The sequence below is a fragment of the Aristolochia californica genome, unplaced genomic scaffold (genome assembly GCF_029961685.1).
Source record: "Aristolochia californica isolate CCGP_79_NKW_82.1479 unplaced genomic scaffold, dmAriCali1.0.hap1 SCAF_6, whole genome shotgun sequence".
NCBI lineage: Eukaryota > Viridiplantae > Streptophyta > Magnoliopsida > Piperales > Aristolochiaceae > Aristolochia > Aristolochia californica.
Window position 1 is genome coordinate 869268 of NW_027182257.1, and position 19131 is coordinate 888398.

At 39.7% G+C, this 19131-nt stretch overlaps 4 protein-coding genes across 6 annotated transcripts; 3 read left to right on the plus strand and 1 right to left on the minus strand.

The window, feature by feature from the left end:
- Nucleotides 1-1775: 1775 nt before the first annotated feature.
- LOC137967199 (alpha,alpha-trehalose-phosphate synthase [UDP-forming] 5-like) lies at nucleotides 1776-6275 on the plus strand. Of its 2 annotated transcripts, none has more exons than XM_068813679.1 (5): nucleotides 1776-1958; nucleotides 2077-2142; nucleotides 2282-4550; nucleotides 5066-5339; nucleotides 5649-6275. In XM_068813679.1, exons 3-5 carry the CDS (start codon nucleotides 2557-2559, stop codon nucleotides 5952-5954), a joined length of 2574 nt encoding a protein of 857 aa, XP_068669780.1. In that variant the 5' UTR covers nucleotides 1776-1958; nucleotides 2077-2142; nucleotides 2282-2556; the 3' UTR covers nucleotides 5955-6275. The 2 variants fall into 2 exon arrangements, with proteins under 2 accessions (XP_068669780.1, XP_068669781.1); XM_068813680.1 differs by having other exon boundaries at nucleotides 1776-1946.
- Nucleotides 6276-7588: 1313 nt separating this feature from the next.
- Nucleotides 7589-10806, plus strand: LOC137934649 (histone acetyltransferase MCC1). 2 transcript variants are annotated; one of them, XM_068779101.1, is made up of 7 exons: nucleotides 7589-7694; nucleotides 7881-7961; nucleotides 8783-9051; nucleotides 9147-9291; nucleotides 9699-9798; nucleotides 9898-10126; nucleotides 10208-10806. In XM_068779101.1, exons 3-7 carry the CDS (start codon nucleotides 8945-8947, stop codon nucleotides 10401-10403), a joined length of 777 nt encoding a protein of 258 aa, XP_068635202.1. In that variant the 5' UTR covers nucleotides 7589-7694; nucleotides 7881-7961; nucleotides 8783-8944; the 3' UTR covers nucleotides 10404-10806. The 2 variants fall into 2 exon arrangements, with proteins under 2 accessions (XP_068635202.1, XP_068635203.1); XM_068779102.1 differs by having other exon boundaries at nucleotides 8911-9051.
- Nucleotides 10807-12095: 1289 nt separating this feature from the next.
- Nucleotides 12096-14813, plus strand: LOC137934741 (small ribosomal subunit protein eS6-like). The gene is made up of 7 exons (XM_068779257.1): nucleotides 12096-12201; nucleotides 12289-12353; nucleotides 13023-13080; nucleotides 13298-13406; nucleotides 13502-13618; nucleotides 14062-14217; nucleotides 14358-14813. Exons 1-7 carry the CDS (start codon nucleotides 12196-12198, stop codon nucleotides 14597-14599), a joined length of 753 nt encoding a protein of 250 aa, XP_068635358.1. The 5' UTR covers nucleotides 12096-12195; the 3' UTR covers nucleotides 14600-14813.
- Nucleotides 14814-15772: 959 nt separating this feature from the next.
- On the minus strand, nucleotides 15773-17752 carry LOC137934609 (amidophosphoribosyltransferase, chloroplastic-like). The gene has a single exon (XM_068779049.1). The coding sequence runs from the start codon at nucleotides 17604-17606 to the stop codon at nucleotides 15969-15971; it is 1638 nt and encodes a 545-aa protein (XP_068635150.1). The 5' UTR covers nucleotides 17607-17752; the 3' UTR covers nucleotides 15773-15968.
- Nucleotides 17753-19131: the final 1379 nt, after the last annotated feature.

Here is a 19131-nt window from a genome sequence, read left to right on the forward strand (position 1 = left end):
AACTCGACCTGATCGAACCCAAAAAATTTGGGTTCGGGTTTCTAATTTCATCCCGTGGGTCGGGGACAAGGTAGGGAAAAACCACCTAGGTTTTGAGTCAGGGATAGGTTTTCCAAACTTGACCAACATATCAGACAAAAATATAACATAGGGTTAAAACTGGTCGGGTTTATAGGGACAAGGCAGGGTCCGATCGGGCTTAAGTTAGGTTTACAAGGACGGAGAAGGGATAGGGTTACGAGGATGGTACTCAAATCGGGGTCGGGTTTGACGATACAGGTTTTTTTGTTTTTGGGTTTTGGGGTCGGATCGGATCCAGGTTCAAGTTTTGGTAAACTTGATCCCGACCCGACCCAGACTGGTGTCCACCCCTACGGAGAGGGGATGAGACCCTCTTCCTTACCGACCTCGTGGTCTCTCTTTCTCTGTAACAAAGAGGCTGAATAGAGGGAAAAAACCCAATCACAGTCACCGGCTCCTGAATTTATTTTTTAAATATAACATCTGTTGGCAATAATTGGTCAGTGGACAATCGAAACCGATTGACCTGTGGCTTTCACGGGACCCAGTCACATATCGATCACATACAGAAAGAAAACTACTCGATGATCATAGTTTACTGAAGCCGACAAATAACGAGTGATATATGTGAACTTCTGCGAGCCGACAAATAACGAGTGATGTATATGAACTTCTATGGAGCCGACACAATCCTTACCGGTAGCTGTATGTGGGATTTTTTGTTATCGGACGATACGGGTGCAGGCATCCATGTCCGAGAGTAGAGAATATTTATTTTCTACCCGATTTTCAGCCGGTGCTGCTCCTTCCACGGGATGGATGGTTGATATTGGGCAGTCCGTACTGTGTACTGTGTACCGGGAACACTGACAATAAAGGGTACTCCTCATCGTGCGTTCCTGAATGGAGTCAAGAGTGGTTTTTGTCTCTCCTGCAGATCTTTTAAGTGGCGTCTCTGTTGCAGATGGTGGCGGTAACTGTTACACTTTCCAGCTTATTCAGCTCGACTCTGCGGAAATAATTTCTCTTTGGTAGTAAAAAACTTTGCCATTTGTAGATTGTTTTAGTAAACTTTATTCCCAAATGTATATTCTAATAAGCTTGAAAACTGGTCATGGATGGTTTCTTTCTGCCAATTTTGTGCTTCTGTCTTGATCCGTATGATTGTATCACCTCTTGAAAACTGGGGGGGTTGACAAACTGGGTATTGCTCTGTGTGAGATTCCGCACTCAGGACTGTAATGAGTTCCTCGTTTTATTAACTAAAACAAGTCTAATCCAAGCTGAAGTCGTAAATTTGATCATTTGTTTGAAAATCCGCACTCAAGACTGTAAAGGGTTCCTCATTTTAATTACTAAAACAAGTTCAATCAATGCAAAAGTCGTAAAATTTTATCACTGTTTTACAGTAGTTCAAGTCTGTTAATGGAGAAATAAATGAGCTGAAACATTGTCCTGGTGGATGTTTTAACTTTTCACATCTTAATTGAGAATCTGGACGCCAGGGTGAAGAATTGAGCTGCCATTATTAAGCCAGAGTAAAGAATCGGGGATAAAAAGTTCAGCCAAAACCACTCCATGAGCCGGTTGTGCCCAAAAACGCAAGCCAACAAATGGTGCCCAGAGTTGGGGCCCTCGAACATTGCTTTTAATGGAACTATCAACCGTGGTTACCAGTGGAGTTTAACTACGATACCTTCGTCTGCATCACTGTGAAAGTAAGAGAATCAAATGCTTTGTGGAAAGCCTCTGTCACTCCAATAAACGCAAAAGAGCGAGAGGGACAGTGAGAGGAAAGCGTGGGGAAAGCAATACAAAAAAGAGTGTTTTTTTCTCATTTACTCCCAACATAATCTCAGCCTGCCATGGCTTGAAATCCCATTCCGCTCCTCCTGCATGATACCTTCTGCAAATTCAGTGAGATTGTAATTTTTCAGGTCTTCTTTTTTGGGTTAACTTTTGTTCACAGATGAAGCATCTTGTACTACGTTTGCTATTTCTTTTTTTAATAGTTATGTTGCTTTATATTAACATCAGTTTCCGTTCTGTTTTCAGAACTGTACAGTAGTGATTGGAGGCTGGTTCGTTCTGCATATGAAGTTCTAAGATGCTGTTGGTAGGGTAAGTTAAAAAGCTGTCAGAAAAAATGTATTTGGCGTTCTCTAGAATTCGTATTTTACTGCCAGTTTACAGAGGTTCTTGATCTACTGTTTTAGTTTTTCTTCAGACTAGTGAATTTCAGAGGTTCTGTCTTTGCCAGGTTGAAGATGGAAAGCAACCCCATTTTTGCTAAGTTCGTTAAGCTTTCGATCAAACAACACTCGTACAGCATGCGTTTTAATGGAACTCGGGTTGTGTCAAATTTGCTAAAAGACGGACGGGAAGCCCTGTTTGTGGATCTAAAGCCAATTTTGCCGTCAAAATAAAGGAATTTGATCTCCTTTGAATTCTGACTGTAAAGTAGAGGATAGTAAAAAAATTTCTTTTTCTGTTTTTTCTTTTCAAATAGTTGGGTCCTTAGCTCTTTCTTCCAAAATGGTTTCGAGGTCCTACTCCAATCTCTTGGAGCTAACCTCTGGTGATTCCCCAAACTTCGGTCGAGTAGGAATGGGTAGGAGGCTCCCAAGAGTAATGACTGTTGCTGGAATCATGTCGGAACTTGATGACGAGAATTCAAACAGTGCAGGATCTGATGCCCCATCTTCTGTCACTCAAGAGCGAATTATAATCGTGGGAAACCAGCTCCCACTCCGAGTCCATCGTAAACCTGATGACCAGGGCTGGAACTTCAGTTGGGATGAGGATTCCCTTCTCCTTCAGCTCAAGGATGGTCTGGGAGAGGATGCTGAGGTGATCTATGTGGGTTGTCTCAGAGAAGAAATTGACCCAATTGAACAAGATGATGTGTCACAAACCCTTCTTGAAACCTTTAAGTGCCTCCCTGCTTTTATTTCTCCAGATCTTTTTAGCAAATTTTATCATGGGTTCTGCAAACAACAGCTTTGGCCTCTCTTTCACTACATGCTTCCCCTCTCGCCGGATCTGGGAGGACGATTCAATCGGTCACTCTGGCAAGCTTATGTGTCTGTTAACAAGATATTTGCAGATAAAGTAATGGAAGTGATTAACCCAGATGATGATTTTGTCTGGGTTCATGACTACCATTTGATGGTGCTTCCTACCTTCTTAAGGAAGAGGTTCAATCGTGTGAAGCTTGGTTTTTTCCTTCATAGCCCGTTTCCCTCATCCGAGATTTATCGTACTCTTCCTGTTAGGGATGAGCTCCTACGGGCATTACTTAATTCTGATCTTATTGGCTTTCACACTTTTGATTATGCGAGACATTTTCTCTCTTGTTGTAGCAGAATGCTTGGCCTTGCTTATCATTCTAAAAGGGGCTATATTGAACTGGAATATTATGGTCGAACGGTCAGCATTAAAATTCTACCCGTTGGAATACACTTGGGTCAGCTTAAATCAGTGATGGATCTCCCCGAGACTGAAGCTAAAATAGCAGACCTGTCTGACCAGTTTAAGGATTGGATTGTCTTGCTTGGGGTTGATGACATGGACATATTTAAGGGGATCAGTTTGAAGCTTTTAGCTATGGAGCAACTACTTATACAACACCCAGATTTCAGAGGGAAGGTTGTCATGGTGCAAATTGCAAACCCTGCTAGGGGACGAGGCAAAGATGTACAAGAGGTCCAGTCTGAGACGTACTCCACTGTTAAGAGGATAAATGAGAAATTTGGCCAGCCTGGTTATGAGCCTGTTGTTTTAATTGATAATCCACTTCAGTTTTATGAAAGAATTGCATATTATATGATTGCTGAGTGCTGTCTTGTAACTGCTGTTAGAGATGGAATGAATCTTATCCCGTATGAATATATAGTTAGCCGTCAGGGTAACAGTAAACTAGATGCACTATTGCAACTCGGTTCTGCCGTTCCCAAAAGGAGTATGTTAGTGGTCTCAGAGTTTATTGGGTGTTCACCATCATTAAGTGGTGCCATTCGTGTCAATCCCTGGAACATAGATGCTGTAGCAGAAGCAATGCACTTGGCTTTGGAGATGCCTGAATCGGAGAAAGAATTGAGACATGAAAAACATTATAGATATGTAAGTACTCATGATGTAGCCTATTGGGCTCATAGCTTTTTGCAGGACCTGGAGAGAACATGTAGGGATCATGTGAGAAGGAGGTGCTGGGGCATTGGTTTTGGCTTAGGCTTCAGGGTTATAGCACTCGATCCAAGTTTCAGGAAACTGTCAGTTGAACATATAGTTTCTGCTTACAAGAGAACAAAGAATAGGGCCATTCTATTGGACTATGATGGTACTATTATGCCTCAGACATCCATTAATAAGACCCCTAATCCTGAGGACATCAGCATTTTGAATAGCTTGTGTGATGACCCAAAAAATGTGGTATTTCTCGTTAGTGGGAGGGACAAGAACACTCTGTCTGAATGGTTTTCTTCTTGTGAAAAGCTTGGAATTGCAGCTGAGCATGGCTACTTCATGAGGTAAGTTTCTCTCTAGAGGTACGTTTAATATGTCAAGCTTTAAAATCATCTTTCAGTTGATGAGGGTGGTTTGGACATATCTGAGGTACTGCTACATTTTTGAGAGTTGCAAAACCTTTGAATGTTTTTCTTATGAAAAAATTTCAGTTGATACTTAAGAACATGTCATCCGCTCACTACTGGATCTGTCCTCTTAGTGTGGTTCCAGTTGAATTGTTGCGAGTCTTAACAGAATGTTGGGATTCATCATCTTAAAGAAGAGGAAAGAAAAAAAAATAATAAAAAACTTTTAGATAGTCAAACATTTAGTGGTTTACATGTTAAAGAGATTTGAGGATTCACCTGATTTGTTAAAAACATTTTTTAGACCTGTCTGGGATGAATTTTGAAAGAGCTGGAATTGGAGGTATTCAAAATCAACTAAGACTGCAAAGGAATCTTGCACTTATTCACTGAATCTCATATTTTTGTTTGCTTTCCTGCAAAAAGACATTTTTCTTACTGCCTATTTTCAGGCTGAAGCATGACACAGAATGGGAAATTTGCTTCCCCACAGCTGACTTCTACTGGAAACAGATTGCTGAACCTGTGATGAAATTATATGCTGAAACAACAGATGGGTCCACCATTGAGACCAAAGAAAGTGCACTTGTGTGGCATTATCAGTATGCTGATCCAGATTTCGGTTCATGCCAAGCTAAAGAGCTTCTTGATCATCTTGAGAGTGTCCTTGTAAACGAACCTGTTTCAGTCAAGAGTGGTCAACACATAGTAGAAGTCAAGCCGCAGGTCAGAAACTCTCCTTAATTATCATACAACAATTTAGCAGAGTCGACAGGCACTGGATCATGCCGGTTGCTAATAGACTTATGCAACATTCTGCCCATCGTGGGGGAGATCATGGTCCAAAAGCTCAAACATTGACAGTCCTAAACTGTAAAGTAAAGTTTCTAATGGTTGAGTTGAAATTTGAAAGCCATTGATATGAAAAGACTGAGGATTGTCCTATATGTGAGATCTTTTACCATCGGGTGTATCTATCTGCTTTATGTTTGTGTACTTTCTTCCTTTCGACTGATTAAAACTTGCATCATGCAGGGTGTAAACAAGGGTCTTGTAGCGGAACGTCTCCTATGGACCATGCAGAAGAAAGGAATGCTTCCAGATTTCGTTCTATGCATCGGAGATGACCGCTCAGATGAAGACATGTTTGAGGTCTTCACCGGTGCCATGGCAGGGCCATCTTTATCCCCCGTGGCCGAAGTGTTTGCTTGCACAGTTGGTCAAAAACCAAGCAAAGCCAAATATTACCTAGAAGACACAACTGAGATTGTGAGAATGTTGCAGGGCCTAGCTGCAGTTTCAGATCAAGCAGCTCAGAATGCTGCCTCCCCTAATAAATAATTCTTTGAAGGGCAGATAGTGGCTGTAGTTCTCCCTTGTTTAACTTCAGCCATCAAAGCATTTGATGAATGGATTTTTTGTTGAGGCAAACTTTGAGGCTTCTTGTATTGGTTCCTCTCAAATGGTGAGTGGCTGGCCACCAACTACAGAACAACTGAATGGTGCTGCCTATGCAAGTCTCAAGGATGACTTACTGGAGTGGGTTTGCTGTAAGCTAGTTGTGGATTTGTGAGTTTCAAAAGAATGGTTAGCTTCTTGGATCTTGCTCTGCCCATTGTATATGAGATTGATGAATCAGTAGGCTACAAAGCTTTCAGTGTTTTTCCTGGTAAAATGCTGATAACTAGGCTAGTTACCATGGTACTGAAGCCTGAAACTGAAAATAGCAGGAGATTAAGCTGCCCTGCTGAGCACATGAAATTTTTCATGATCATTTAAGAACAAAAAGATAAAAAAGGAATTGGGGTAAAGTACACTCTCAGTTGTGTTATAAGGCAAATATCCTGTTTGTCATGATTGGGGTTACTGTGAACAAAGGAATTAAACAAATAATAGAGCTGAAAGATGGAGAATTCATATCACCAACCTTAACATGACCCCCATGAATGGATCTTATTCATCTCAAAAATCAATTTGTGTTGTTCATAAGAGAGGTATTTTTTTCTGGTTTTAAGCCTTCAACAAATTTGCCCCTTATGTTAAGTCATGTTTTATTATAATAAAAGAATTAGAAGAAAGAAAGCATTTGTCCCCCTTCTTTGTTTCATCTCAAAAGGGGAGGGAAGCTTCCCCTCTCTATGGACTTTTTATTAAAAAAAAAAAAAAGAGAAAAAGGGAAAGAGAGAGACCTACCTTAGGGCAACCCTCCCCTTTACTATTTTTTTATTTTTTTTTATAAAAAAATTGGGAGACCTTTCTCCGAAATAGCTCTCATTTTCTTCGATGGATGGTAGATTGAATTTGGTAAAAAATATTATTCAAGAAGGCAATTTTTAAATTAAAAAAACTCGACAAACATCGAAAAAAGGCGATAAAATAATTTTTTAGCTCAGTTTTTTTATGATTGAAAAATGATTAAATGGAAATAAAGAAGTTAATGCTCCAATTTTCTAAAAAAAATTATGATTTTTTTGTTTTTTTGGATTTACTACTCAAGCCAGTCTCCCCTTGGAAATTACAAAATTGTTTCCTTCGTCTTCGAATATTGATAATTATTTTTACTTTGATTTTAAATCTCTTTATACTTACTCTTTTTATTATTTTTATTTAAAATAAAAATATCCTTATTTAAAAAATAATAATTAAGAAAATTTCTATATTTAAAGATAGGATATGAGTAATTAAACTTATTTTAATTTAAAATAATTAAAAAATGTTATATTTTAAAGGTGAAAAAGCGAAATTTTAGTGAAAAAAGAGAGGAAAAAATGAGCTTTTTGTCTTTAGAAAATAGAAATAACTGAATTTTTTATCAAAAAAAATATTTTCAGTCCCCGTAGGAATCTTGAAATTCAATAAAATGGTGGAAAAAAATATTCAATGAACGTCTGTGATTCGTTGGCCCCTGCTACAGACTCATTGATTGCTTTTTCCGTTTCCAAATCATGATTCTTTAACGGGAATCACAATTCTAGTTGGATGAAAACGAGAGCAACGATGATGGAGCTGAGGCGCCAGCAAGCAAGAGAGAAGCGTCACATCTGATTATCCTCCCAATGAAGATCCTGCGGTTGGAGACAGGTTATTTGTTTATCTTTCTCTTGAGACCCAGCACTAGCTTCCCTTAATTCCTTTCAACACTCATTTGCATCGCCGACAAGGTTGAATTCGATGTCACGATGACGAATCCTGATAAACGATATGAAATCCAACTGTTGTTTGGTACCTAAAGCAACCCTCTTCAAGATCTTTTTCTTTGTTTCGTAGGTTTCGATTCGTCTGGTAACTGGAATTGGTGATTTGATCATGTTGGTGTTTACGGTGGATATATTTGATTGTTCCCTGGAGGTGAGCATTATTTCGTTGCTAATTAGATTTGTCGGTTTCATGGCTTGGATTTGGAGGCTGGAGTGAAAGTTTATGGATTTTTTGCGTACTAAAACTGTACCACTATTTGGCTTCTTTGTCGGTAATTCAACTATTCCTAACTGAATATGTTGCAAGCTGAAAATTTACATCTTGAATGGTGGTCGGGGCGGAGCGGTCGAATTGTTGGGATTGGGAGAATTTGGTATCGCGAAAAAAACACTTTTTGTCTGCCGTTTAAAAGAGGACTAATTATTTTACTCATGGGTTTAACCTTTAGAAGTTGATTCTGGTTATCGGGACTTGAGTTCTTGGGAGCTGAATTGCCACAAAGTATAGTTGTTGCAGTGATCGTTCAATTAGAGTCGGAATCTTGGGTTTGAGGCTCCTTTGTCTGTCAGAAATGGAATCTGTGTGGAATAATTTTTCCTGACTCAGTTTATGATCTCATTTTGATGCTTTCCGTTGAAAGGGCATTTCTTTTCTTGGCAGTTTTATATGACCTTGGCTTTGGATGGATGACAATTTTGGATGTCGTTTCTGGTTTTGATAATTTTATAACTTCTTTGGCATGGATGGAGCCTTCTATTGTGATCAGATTGAATGTCATAAACATATCCCACTTTAATAATTTTTTGCCATTCTCTTCTTGTAGCATATTGATGAAGATGTTATGTTCAATTCTTCTGATTAATTATATTGTAAAATTGCTTACTAGTTGAATGAATATATACTTTTCTCGTGTATCATCTTTCCTGGGTAGCAAATATATTGTCTGATACTTGAAAATCTTATTATTGCAGATCATGGGATATGTAAAGAATAAACTCATCGGAACCATTTCTTTGGAGATATTTATGTGAATTATATGGTCATTCTGATTCATGCAATAACTGCGCTGTTGTGTATTTTCTTTCTACAAACCTTACAGAGGGACTTGAGTGACTGCAAATCTTTTCTTTTCTATGGTGGACTTAAAACTTCCACATCGTCCAATCATTGTTTATAGGCCTATTCGGCCATCTGATCTTGAAGTTCTTGAGCAGATTCACACTGCTTTATTTCCAATCAGGTGAGTGAGCATGCTACTAATGTGAGAATTTAGGGTTCGAATAGTACTTCTAATGTTTACGGTGACATGATTTAATTAAAAAATGAAATTTGTAGGTATGAGATTGAATTCTTCCTCAATGTTGTAAATGGTAATGATATCATTTCTTGGGGAGCAGTTGACGTTAGTAGACCCGATAGCCAAAGTGATGAACTTATTGGATTTGTTACGGCACGTACTCTTCTGGCCAGAGAAACTGAGGTAAAGAAATTGATATTCTATTGATCTCAAAGTATTTTATGACTTCTTTATAACATATGGATATAAGAACCTATACCTACCAATTGAAGGTTGTCACCAGTTTTGCAATATGGTGGTCTTGATCTGTTTGTTCAATGGTTTCTTATGTCAACTCTGACTCGTTGTCCTTCCCTCCCACTTGAAGGCCACTGATTGCATGAGACTGACCTGTTAGATTTATGAATTTTGACCCATGATGGGGGCAGTACTCGGTGGATGTGGTTGGAAATGGTACTGTCTATTAATTTTGGAATGGTTGTTTACAATCTTTGGATGAAATTCAAGAAGATGATAGGTCAAATGCATTGGTTTTGGATTTGGATGTCAAATGGAGCAAACTAAGTGAAACTGTCAACTTGTTGTGGCAGCTTAATGATGTCGTTGGATACAGTTCTTCTAGGGCAGATAACACACTTGTTTATATTCTGACTCTTGGTGTAGTAGAGGCTTACAGGAATCTGGGAATAGGTGATTTTCTCTGCTGTTTTTCCTGTGTTCATGGAAACAATTTGCATTTCTTTGGATACGGCACAAACCTACTCATTTATTGTTTTGATGAAATTGTAGCTACTTCCCTGGTTCAGCAAGTTATCAGATACACTTCATCCATTCCTACCTGCAGGGCAGTATACCTGCATGTTATAGCTTACAATGATCCAGCTATCCATTTCTATGAGAAGATGTTATTCAAGTGTGTAAGAAGATTGCCTAACTTTTATTATATCAAGGGTCACCACTATGATTCTTACTTGTTCATATATTATGTCAATGGAGGTCGATCTCCCTGCTCCCCACTGTACGTAACTCTTGTTTGCCATTTTTACTATTACAAGTTAAACTCTCGCATGCTGGTCTTGCTAACTTTCTTTTTCCACAGAGATATTGTGGCAATGGTCACAACATACATGAGAAGCCTGTTTACCTCTCTGGTGACCAGGCTATGGAAAAATGATGAAAGGAAGCTGCCAGGCACTAGATGGTCCAAATGCAAAGAGAGTAACTCCCTTTTGACAACAACCCAGGATAAGAGAATCATTATTACCCCTGAGAAAACTGGATGTCAGTGTGTTTAGTTACTGGAATGACTTGGATTTGGAAGGGTTGGTCAAGTCAGGGGTTCGGACTTGGCTCTCTATTTTCTATTACCCCCCCTGGCTCGATGCGAAAACCAAGATATAACTTCACTGGACCAGAAGTGGGTCCCAAGCCTAAGTCACAATTCCATGGTAGTGAGTCACTCTGGTTCAGGTTCTAGCTATCCTTTTAAAGAAAGCTGTAACTTGTAGAATATGTAGACTACATGTCTGTTCCCTTTTTAGTTCAGACTTCATTTTGTTCTTCAATGTCTAGTGACATTTGTATACTGAACCAGTTTGACTACTTTTTCTGTTTGTAAAGCTCTTTACAGTGTTGCATGTTGTCAGATCTATTGTTCATGTAACTTTAATTTATGTGATATAATTTAATCTGCCTGTTTCTACCCAAGATCCCAACATCACTAAATTCTGTACATATTTTTTTGTCTAAAAACAAGTTTTTAAGCCAAATCAACTGGTGAATTTCATTGCAAGGTTTGATTCTATTTAAAATATTAAGTAGCCTTGAATGGCCTTGTGAGCTCCACTTTTCCTCACTAACAAGAAGGAGTTCATTATGTGATGGAAGGTAAAAGCATTCATTCATTCTCGAAGATGTATTCATTAAATTTCAGGGTTTAGAGCCTGAGTTTGTACAGGACTAAAGAAAGATGGGACTTGGGTCTTTCTTGCATTGGAGTTTTCTGAGATGTTTGTTAGGTTTAGACTCATTTGTTCATATTTTCATTTTTATCTCTGTTTATGTGTTCATTATTTTATTTTTTAAATGTTGACTTATAAATATAAATATTATATTATAATATTGATAATTTTTCACATATGATTGTATTGATCTATTTGATACTATTCCATTATACTAGGGATGACAATGGGACATGTTAAAAGGGAGTCTGCCCCAATTTGATTCCTTGATATGACAAAGGGGTATTTGGTTTTCTCCCCTGGGAAGACTTCCTTGGATATCACCCATCCTCGTACTGTCAGGGACAAGGATTGAATTAACCCTAAAAGATGATCCAAATACAATCCAATTGTAGGACGAATTCACAGGTCAGGGCCTAATCTGACTTGTCACTATTCCTATATATATAATAAAAATATTTATAAAAATAGGGTCAAATAAATTTTTACTTGAACCTAAACCCTAGATCCTAATTACCCATATTCCTCTATTTTTAGGTAATATTTCTCAAGCCTATATCTGTCCACTTCAATTAAAAGACCATCTTCAATAATACTACAATTAATTAAAATATAAAAACCCTCATATAATAAAAATAATTATAATTTTTTTTTTTATAAAAATAGGGTCAAATAATTTTTTAAATCCTAAATCCTAATTACCCATATTTCTCTATTTTTAGGTAATATTTCTCAAGCCTATATTTGTCCACTTCAATTAAAAGACCATCTTCAATAATACTACAATTAATTATAATATAAAACCCTTATATTTTTTAATTAACCTTATAAATTAATAATAGTTTATAAAACAATAAAAAAAATTGATAATTTTTTAATGTGTTGAGAAAAAAACAAAGACAACCGCCTAAGTCCTTTTCCTTCCATTACCGAATTGGGCGTTGAAGTCTTTTCGTGATCTCTTGAGGACAAATCAGTCATTTCATACAGTAATCTATGAAACCCTAAAGCCTCTCTCGCTCTTTACAAAAGACTAGCTCTCCATTACCGCGCACTCTCATCGCGCAAACCCTAAGCCCGACGCCCGAGCGGTTTTGCGAACGGAGATCGAACTGGGACATCAACCATGAAGGTTTTATCTCTCTCCTCTCCGCAATGTATCATCTTTGATATTTCCGTTGTTTTTTTCCTCTAACTGCTCGTCTTACTTGTGTCACAGTTCAACATCGCTAATCCGACGACCGGTTGCCAGAAGAAGCTCGAAATCGACGACGAGCAGAAGCTGTATGTTTTTTAATCCGTCCTAGTTCATCGTTTGAAATTCGGTTCTTTTTTTTCTTAGGTTACTAAGGGGAATTGTTTTGTAGATTAATTGGTTGGGTTCCGAAATTTATGTGAGTTCTGAAACTAGGGCAGTGGAGTAGCGTAGAATTTGAAATTGCGGGAAGGGGATGGTCGAAGGGTGTTATTAGAGAAATATGTTGATCGTTCTTGTTAGACTATTTGTAATCGTTATTAAGTTCATAGCTGACATACTTATTACGAATTGAGAAGGACTGAATTTACGAGGATCCTTCTCTGTGTCTAGTCGTGGACGAAACATTCACATTGCTTTTTATCGCTGCTGTCTTAGAGATTATAGTTCCGGTTGGACATGTGTTTTGGAGTGAGTTGGTTTGTCTGAGTGTTTTGTTTCTGTTGCAGTTGAAACCTCGGACTTTTTATAAGTGACTTTACATTAAATGCTGTTTAGCTTTCTTGAAAAAAATACCTGCGATTTTACCCAGTCCTACTTTGCACAAATGTGTAGTGGTTTTGGAAATATAATATATGCATGTTGTTGTGAACATAAACCTCAAGTTATGAGTTTCTATGCCCTCATCAACAATTGTTTATTATTTAGTTGGAGATTTGATTCATCTTGTACATCCTTTCTATTTTATCTTTGATCAGGCGGGCTTTTTATGACAAGAGAATATCGCAGGAAGTTAGTGGTGATGCTCTTGGTGAGGTACATCGATTCTCCCTAAACTCTTGTAAAACAGGAGTTACTAAGCTTTAGATGTATGCTAATCCATTCATGAAATGGGTATGGATTAGATGCAGCAAATGAGTATAACTTAGCTTTCGCCATCTCAATGTTAAGGAGTCAAAACACAGAATATTCATGGATGCATGTTCTGCAGGCTGTTTTAGTACGGTATTGTTGACTATTCCTTTAACTGCAGGAGTTCAAGGGATATGTTTTTAAGATCATGGGAGGCTGTGACAAGCAGGGTTTCCCAATGAAACAGGGAGTTTTAACCCCTGGCCGTGTCCGTTTGCTGTTGCACAGAGGTTTTGTTCTGAGCTGTGTTTTTTTTCTTCTCATTTTTAGTTATTATTTTAATTTTGAAGATTTTTATTTTAGTGAACTTTTTTGCTTGGATCAGGCACTCCATGTTTCCGTGGTCATGGAAGGCGAAATGGAGAGCGACGCCGAAAATCTGTTAGGGGTTGTATTGTTAGCCCGGACCTCTCAGTCCTGAACTTGGTTATTGTGAAGAAGGGTAAGTTTTCCAATGTGAGCCTTTTACTTGTTTTGACTAAACCATGAGTGAGACTCATGAGCTATCCGCTTTTTATTCAAATTAATTATGATGGGATGCTTGTTAATGTTGCCTATATGTGGCAAGTTCTGTTCTCAGTAGATATTCCAAAGGGAGGGATAGTGGTTAGATGTTGGGTAATTTTGATATTTGGTGTTGTTGAACATGAGTGCATGAGTCTTAGTTCCTATTTGTTGACATGCTGCAGATGCACAAATGATCATCAGGTGAAATGGAAATGGATTTTGTGCCTAATTGATACTTGGGATGCTCTATGCTAGTTAGGATATAAGATGGAATTTAGTGGAGGAAGCTCACTGTGTTACATAAAAGTATAGCAATTTTCTTTTCTTGACTGAAAATTATGTCTGATGATCTGATCATTTTTACTCTGTTTGGAACAGGTGAGAGTGATCTTCCTGGTCTAACAGACATTGAAAAGCCAAGGATGAGGGGACCGAAGAGGGCCTCCAAAATCCGTAAGCTTTTCAACCTCTCTAAGGAGGATGATGTGCGGAAATATGTCAACACATACAGGCGTACATTCACATCAAAAACTGGTAAACTTCATTTTACTACTACAATTCTTGAGTGCACCAAATTCTACTTTTTTTAATTCATAAACCAGCTTGTTATATCTTGTTTGAGATCATGTTCGATTGTGCTATTTTTTTTACCATTCTGGCAATGGCATTTGCAGGGAAGAAATGCAGCAAGGCTCCCAAGATTCAGAGGCTTGTGACCCCCCTGACATTGCAGAGGAAGCGTGGTAGAATTGCTGAGAAGAAGAAGAGAATCGCCAAGGCAAAGGCCGATGCTGCTGATTACCAAAAGCTGTTGGCCACCAGATTGAAGGAGCAACGTGAACGCAGAAGCGAGAGTTTGGCCAAGAAGAGGTCTCGTCTCTCTACTGCTTCGAAGCCATCTGTTGTAGCAGCCTGAGATCCGTGTCTGTGCTTTCTTGTGTTTGATTTTCTGGTTGTTTAGGAATTGCATCTTAGCGTTTCTTATTAAACTTGCGGCAGAGGATTTTCCTACAATGATTTCTTATTTTATTTGGAGATGGAGATGTACCCGTTAAAGGGTTTTTGATACAAATGCGATTATCATCAGCGTTTTTATTTTACCTATAGTTTCTTCACGGGTTGCAATGATAGCTGCAGCTTCTGTTTGTTTCAATATTATTTTCAAAGTTAAATTTTCAGAACCGTTCTCCACCCAAATGATATTTCATTGAATAAAATTGTGCACAAAAGAGGAACAAGTTGAACTTCCATGGATTCATCAGTGAACAACATTGAATCCACAGAAAAGAGTATATGAAATCTTTATTTTCCGTCAATTTTATTGTACAGGAACCAACGAGCTTCCTAATCCTGTATATGTTGTAAACACATCTCTGTTGTTGACACCGTCCCAAATATAACACAACCATCAGAGCTTCGGAGCTTCATTCATGGAGTGTGTCAATGCCAATAGAAGAGAAAACCATACGATAACAGAGCATATGACAATTCTAAGACACAAAAGATATAGAAACCGCACAAACGGAAAGAAATCACTCTTTATTTTGTGACAGGAAAATTTTCCAGAAAGTATTTCTAATTCAGTACCAGTACATTTGACTGATCATAACCTACCCTTGGTTTCATTAATGTAAATTGTTTTCGTCTATATAACGATTCTTTACCATTCAGTTCATTTTCCACCTGTACGGTTACCAACCCCAAACCTTAAATGAGAACTAGCATGAGTCAGACCCTTCAGGGACAGAGTAGTCAGTAAACAATGATAAGAGTCCTTCAGATTGGATGAACAAACGAGAAAGACAACATTTTAGAAAGCCCTAATAACAGATGTCACATAGCTTACAAGAACCATTTGAATAAAAGCCTAAAAAATCTTCCGAAAGAGTTCCAAGAGATGGTTCCATATAAAACTCGATAAAGGGTCTCTCTATGAAGCACTGTTTGAGCTCAAGGAAAAGCTTAACATTGATTGACTAGGGATCAGTGAAGCTGATACATGAGTTGTGAGACAAAAAGATATCATAAACGACCTGCAACTGCAAATTCAGATTAGCATTCGAGAGACCCAAAAACATTGAAAAGAGAATTTCACCATAATTATTGAAGGAACTTAGACTTATACGAATACATGAGAATCAATGTAATCAGCTCTGTTTTGAAGCTGGAATTCAGAAATAAAACATATACTGTAACATTTGGATTTTAAATCACTTCACCTAATGATTGATAACGAAGAAGAAGGAGCTGCAAACTGCACTAAAACGGAACAAGTAACATTGGCTTTAGCTGAGAAAACCGGGAAGCTGCTCAATCTTCAACTCTCTAGGAGGAACAGGGTAGTTCTGGGAGAAACAAGCGTAGCAGAAGGAGTGAGACTCCTCACCCAGCATTCCCTCCAAGCTCTCCAATGGCAAGAAAGCCAGAGAATCACAGCCGATGAACTGCCGCACTTCCTCCACATTCATCCTGTTCGAAATCAACTCGTCTGAGCAAGGGGTGTCCACCCCATAATAGCAAGAACCGATGATGGGCGGGCTTGCAATCCTCATATGCACCTCCTTGGCTCCTGCATCTTTGAGCAGTCTCACAATCTTGGACGAAGTTGTCCCACGAACAATGGAGTCGTCCACCACCACCACACGCTTGCCTTCGAGGACTGCTCGGACGGGTGCCAGCTTCAGCTTCACCCCGAAGTCGCGGATTCTCTGAGAGGGTTCGATAAAGGTGCGGCCGACATAGTGGGACCGGATGAGGCCCTGGTCGAATGGAACTCCGGCTTTGGTGGCGTATCCCAGGGCGGCTACGAGGCCGGAATCGGGAACAGCGATCACCACGTCGCACTCGACGGGGGCCACTGTGGCGAGTATTTCGCCGATTATGCGGCGGGAGGCGTAGACTGACCGGCCGAAGACGACCGAGTTGGGAAGGGAGAAGTAGATGTGCTCGAAGACGCAGGCCTTGCGGGGCCTTTTAGGAAGAAGACAGAGCGAGCTGACACCGTCTCCATCAACAACCACGACTTCCCCCGGATTGACCTCCCGTTCGTACGTAGCTTCAATCAGGTCCAAGGCACAGGTTTCGGAGGCGAACACCACAGCCCCGTTTTCTCGGCGACCCATGACCAGAGGGCGGAACCCATACGGGTCTCTCACCGCGACGAGCTTGTCTTCGGTGAGGAACACCAGGGAATAGGCTCCCTCGAGCTGTTGACAGGTGCTGACGATCCGGGACAAAAAAGGGCGAGCTTGGGAGTTGGCGATGAGGTGGAGGACCACCTCTGTATCGGAGGAGGTAGCAAAGATGGAGCCATGGTCCTCCAACAAGTGGCGGAGGGCATTGTAGTTGACGAGATTGCCGTTGTGGGCGAGGGCTACAGAGCCGAAACGGTAGCCGGCGACGAAAGGCTGAACATTTTTCAATAGAGACTCACCGGCGGTGGAGTACCGCACGTGGCCGATGGCAGTGGCCCCCGGGAGCTTGTTGAGGACAGAGGTATTGAAGACCTCGGAGACGAGACCCAGACCGGTATGTGTATGAGGTTTGCCGGCATCAAATGTAACTATTCCAGCGCCCTCTTGGCCGCGGTGCTGGAGAGCATGAAGTGCGAGGTAACAGAGGCGGGACGCCTCCGGGTCGCCGTAAACTCCCACGACGCCGCACTCTTCCCGCAATCGATCGCTTCTATAGTCATCCTCGTCGTCCTCAGAGACGAGTTCCGCGATGGGGTTTTTGGAGGCAGCGAGTTTAGCGGAGCAGGAATAGGTGGAAGAGACGGAAGATGAGGATTTCGTAAGAAAAATCCCTTTTTGAAGTGATTTAAGAGAGAAAGAGAGGGGTATCGGAGATGGGTTTTGGTGGGAAGAGACGAAGAAGTTTTTCTTCACCGAACAGTAGCCTAGGTTGGCACCAGCGGCCGCCATTGGAGAAGAAAAACAATAGTGAAAAAAGGATACAAGCAAATTAGAAGGATACAAAACAAGAAGAAAGAAACCGCCTCACACCTCGTCTGAGGAGAGAGAGTACCGACTTATCGAGAGGGAACGAAACCGACCTTGCGGAGGCTGGGAATGGCCTCGACCCTTGCAGAGATTCTGAAACAAGTACCGTTTCGAGACGAAGACACAAAAATGACGCAATCGCCCTCTTCCATGTTTTCCATGCCTCGCCCTAATCGCATCTTTCTTCGCAGTTTTCGCCGTTCGGGCTGGCAGTTTTCACAGTGTTAATTAATAAATTTTAAAAAAATAATAAAAATCACGGTATAAATAAATTATCACTATTTTAATTAAATTATGTGTTTTTTATTGGTAAAGGCTTTTAAATATGTTTATTTAGATGAAAATATTCAAATGATTATTATTTAAAAAATAAATAATTACATTATATACTTGGTTAATTCTTAATTATTCCAATTAATCTTGTACGGATAGATTGAGTGGTTCATAGTGAACCCTTTAGTGCTTGGGTTAACCCACTTAAATATTTAAGAATTATTAAAATTACTTATAATTATTTTAATTAAAAATAATATTTTTATATTACTTAAATAAGTTATTTTAAAATAATTAAAAAAATAGCTCATGTCAAACTCAAATTTATCACTTCTAGGACCTGGGTTAAACAGACTCGGAGTCCACCCTTGGGTTTAAACCAGAGGTCGAACCAGACCGGTACAAGTTTTTAGGGTACTTTGGTAAATTCTTACATAAATGCTCGCAATATCGTAAGATGGTCCCCACTTACTGTAACGGAAAGTTGAAAAGGTGGGCCCCCACCATATCTAAGTATCTCGGACCGCCTTTTATCTCCGGGGAGAGGCTGAGACGCGCGCAGTCCCACTTGCCACCCCCCCGCCTTTTATCTCAAAACTCTCTCGCTTTCGTCCTTCAGCACACACACCTCTTCTTCCCTATCCTCAGATTTTCTTGTTTTAAATTAAGAGCCGGGGCATACCCTCTCGCTTTTCTTTCCTGAACAATCATGGGTCGCCGCTTTCTTCCCTTTATCCGATGGCTTTCCGCCACTTCCAAGTGCGGAAAGGTGGGTAGATTATTAAATACTAATCATACTTTCGCAGTTGCCTTTGATGGGAGCTTGGCAGGGATTCTAAGTGGCCGAGTGGAGCAAAGCTGGACGGTCCAGCTCATAAAAAGAATTGAGAAATTTGAAGAGAGACCGAGACAGATTTTTATCTTTTCTGGGTAATACTTCTGGATTCGGAGAAGTCGTCTTGGCGTATTGGATTGGTGTGGAGAGCCCTTTTGTTTCAAATTTCTTTTCGATTGATCGATCCATATAAAAATACGTCGAAATTGACCATTTGAGTGACTCGAATCTACACGTATCAAGGCCGAAAGGAGGAAGGAGGAGAGTGAGTACCAGAGAAAGGAGTCTCCTAAAAATATAAGGCTCTCATTCTTTAAAACCGATTGGACTCTCAAGTTG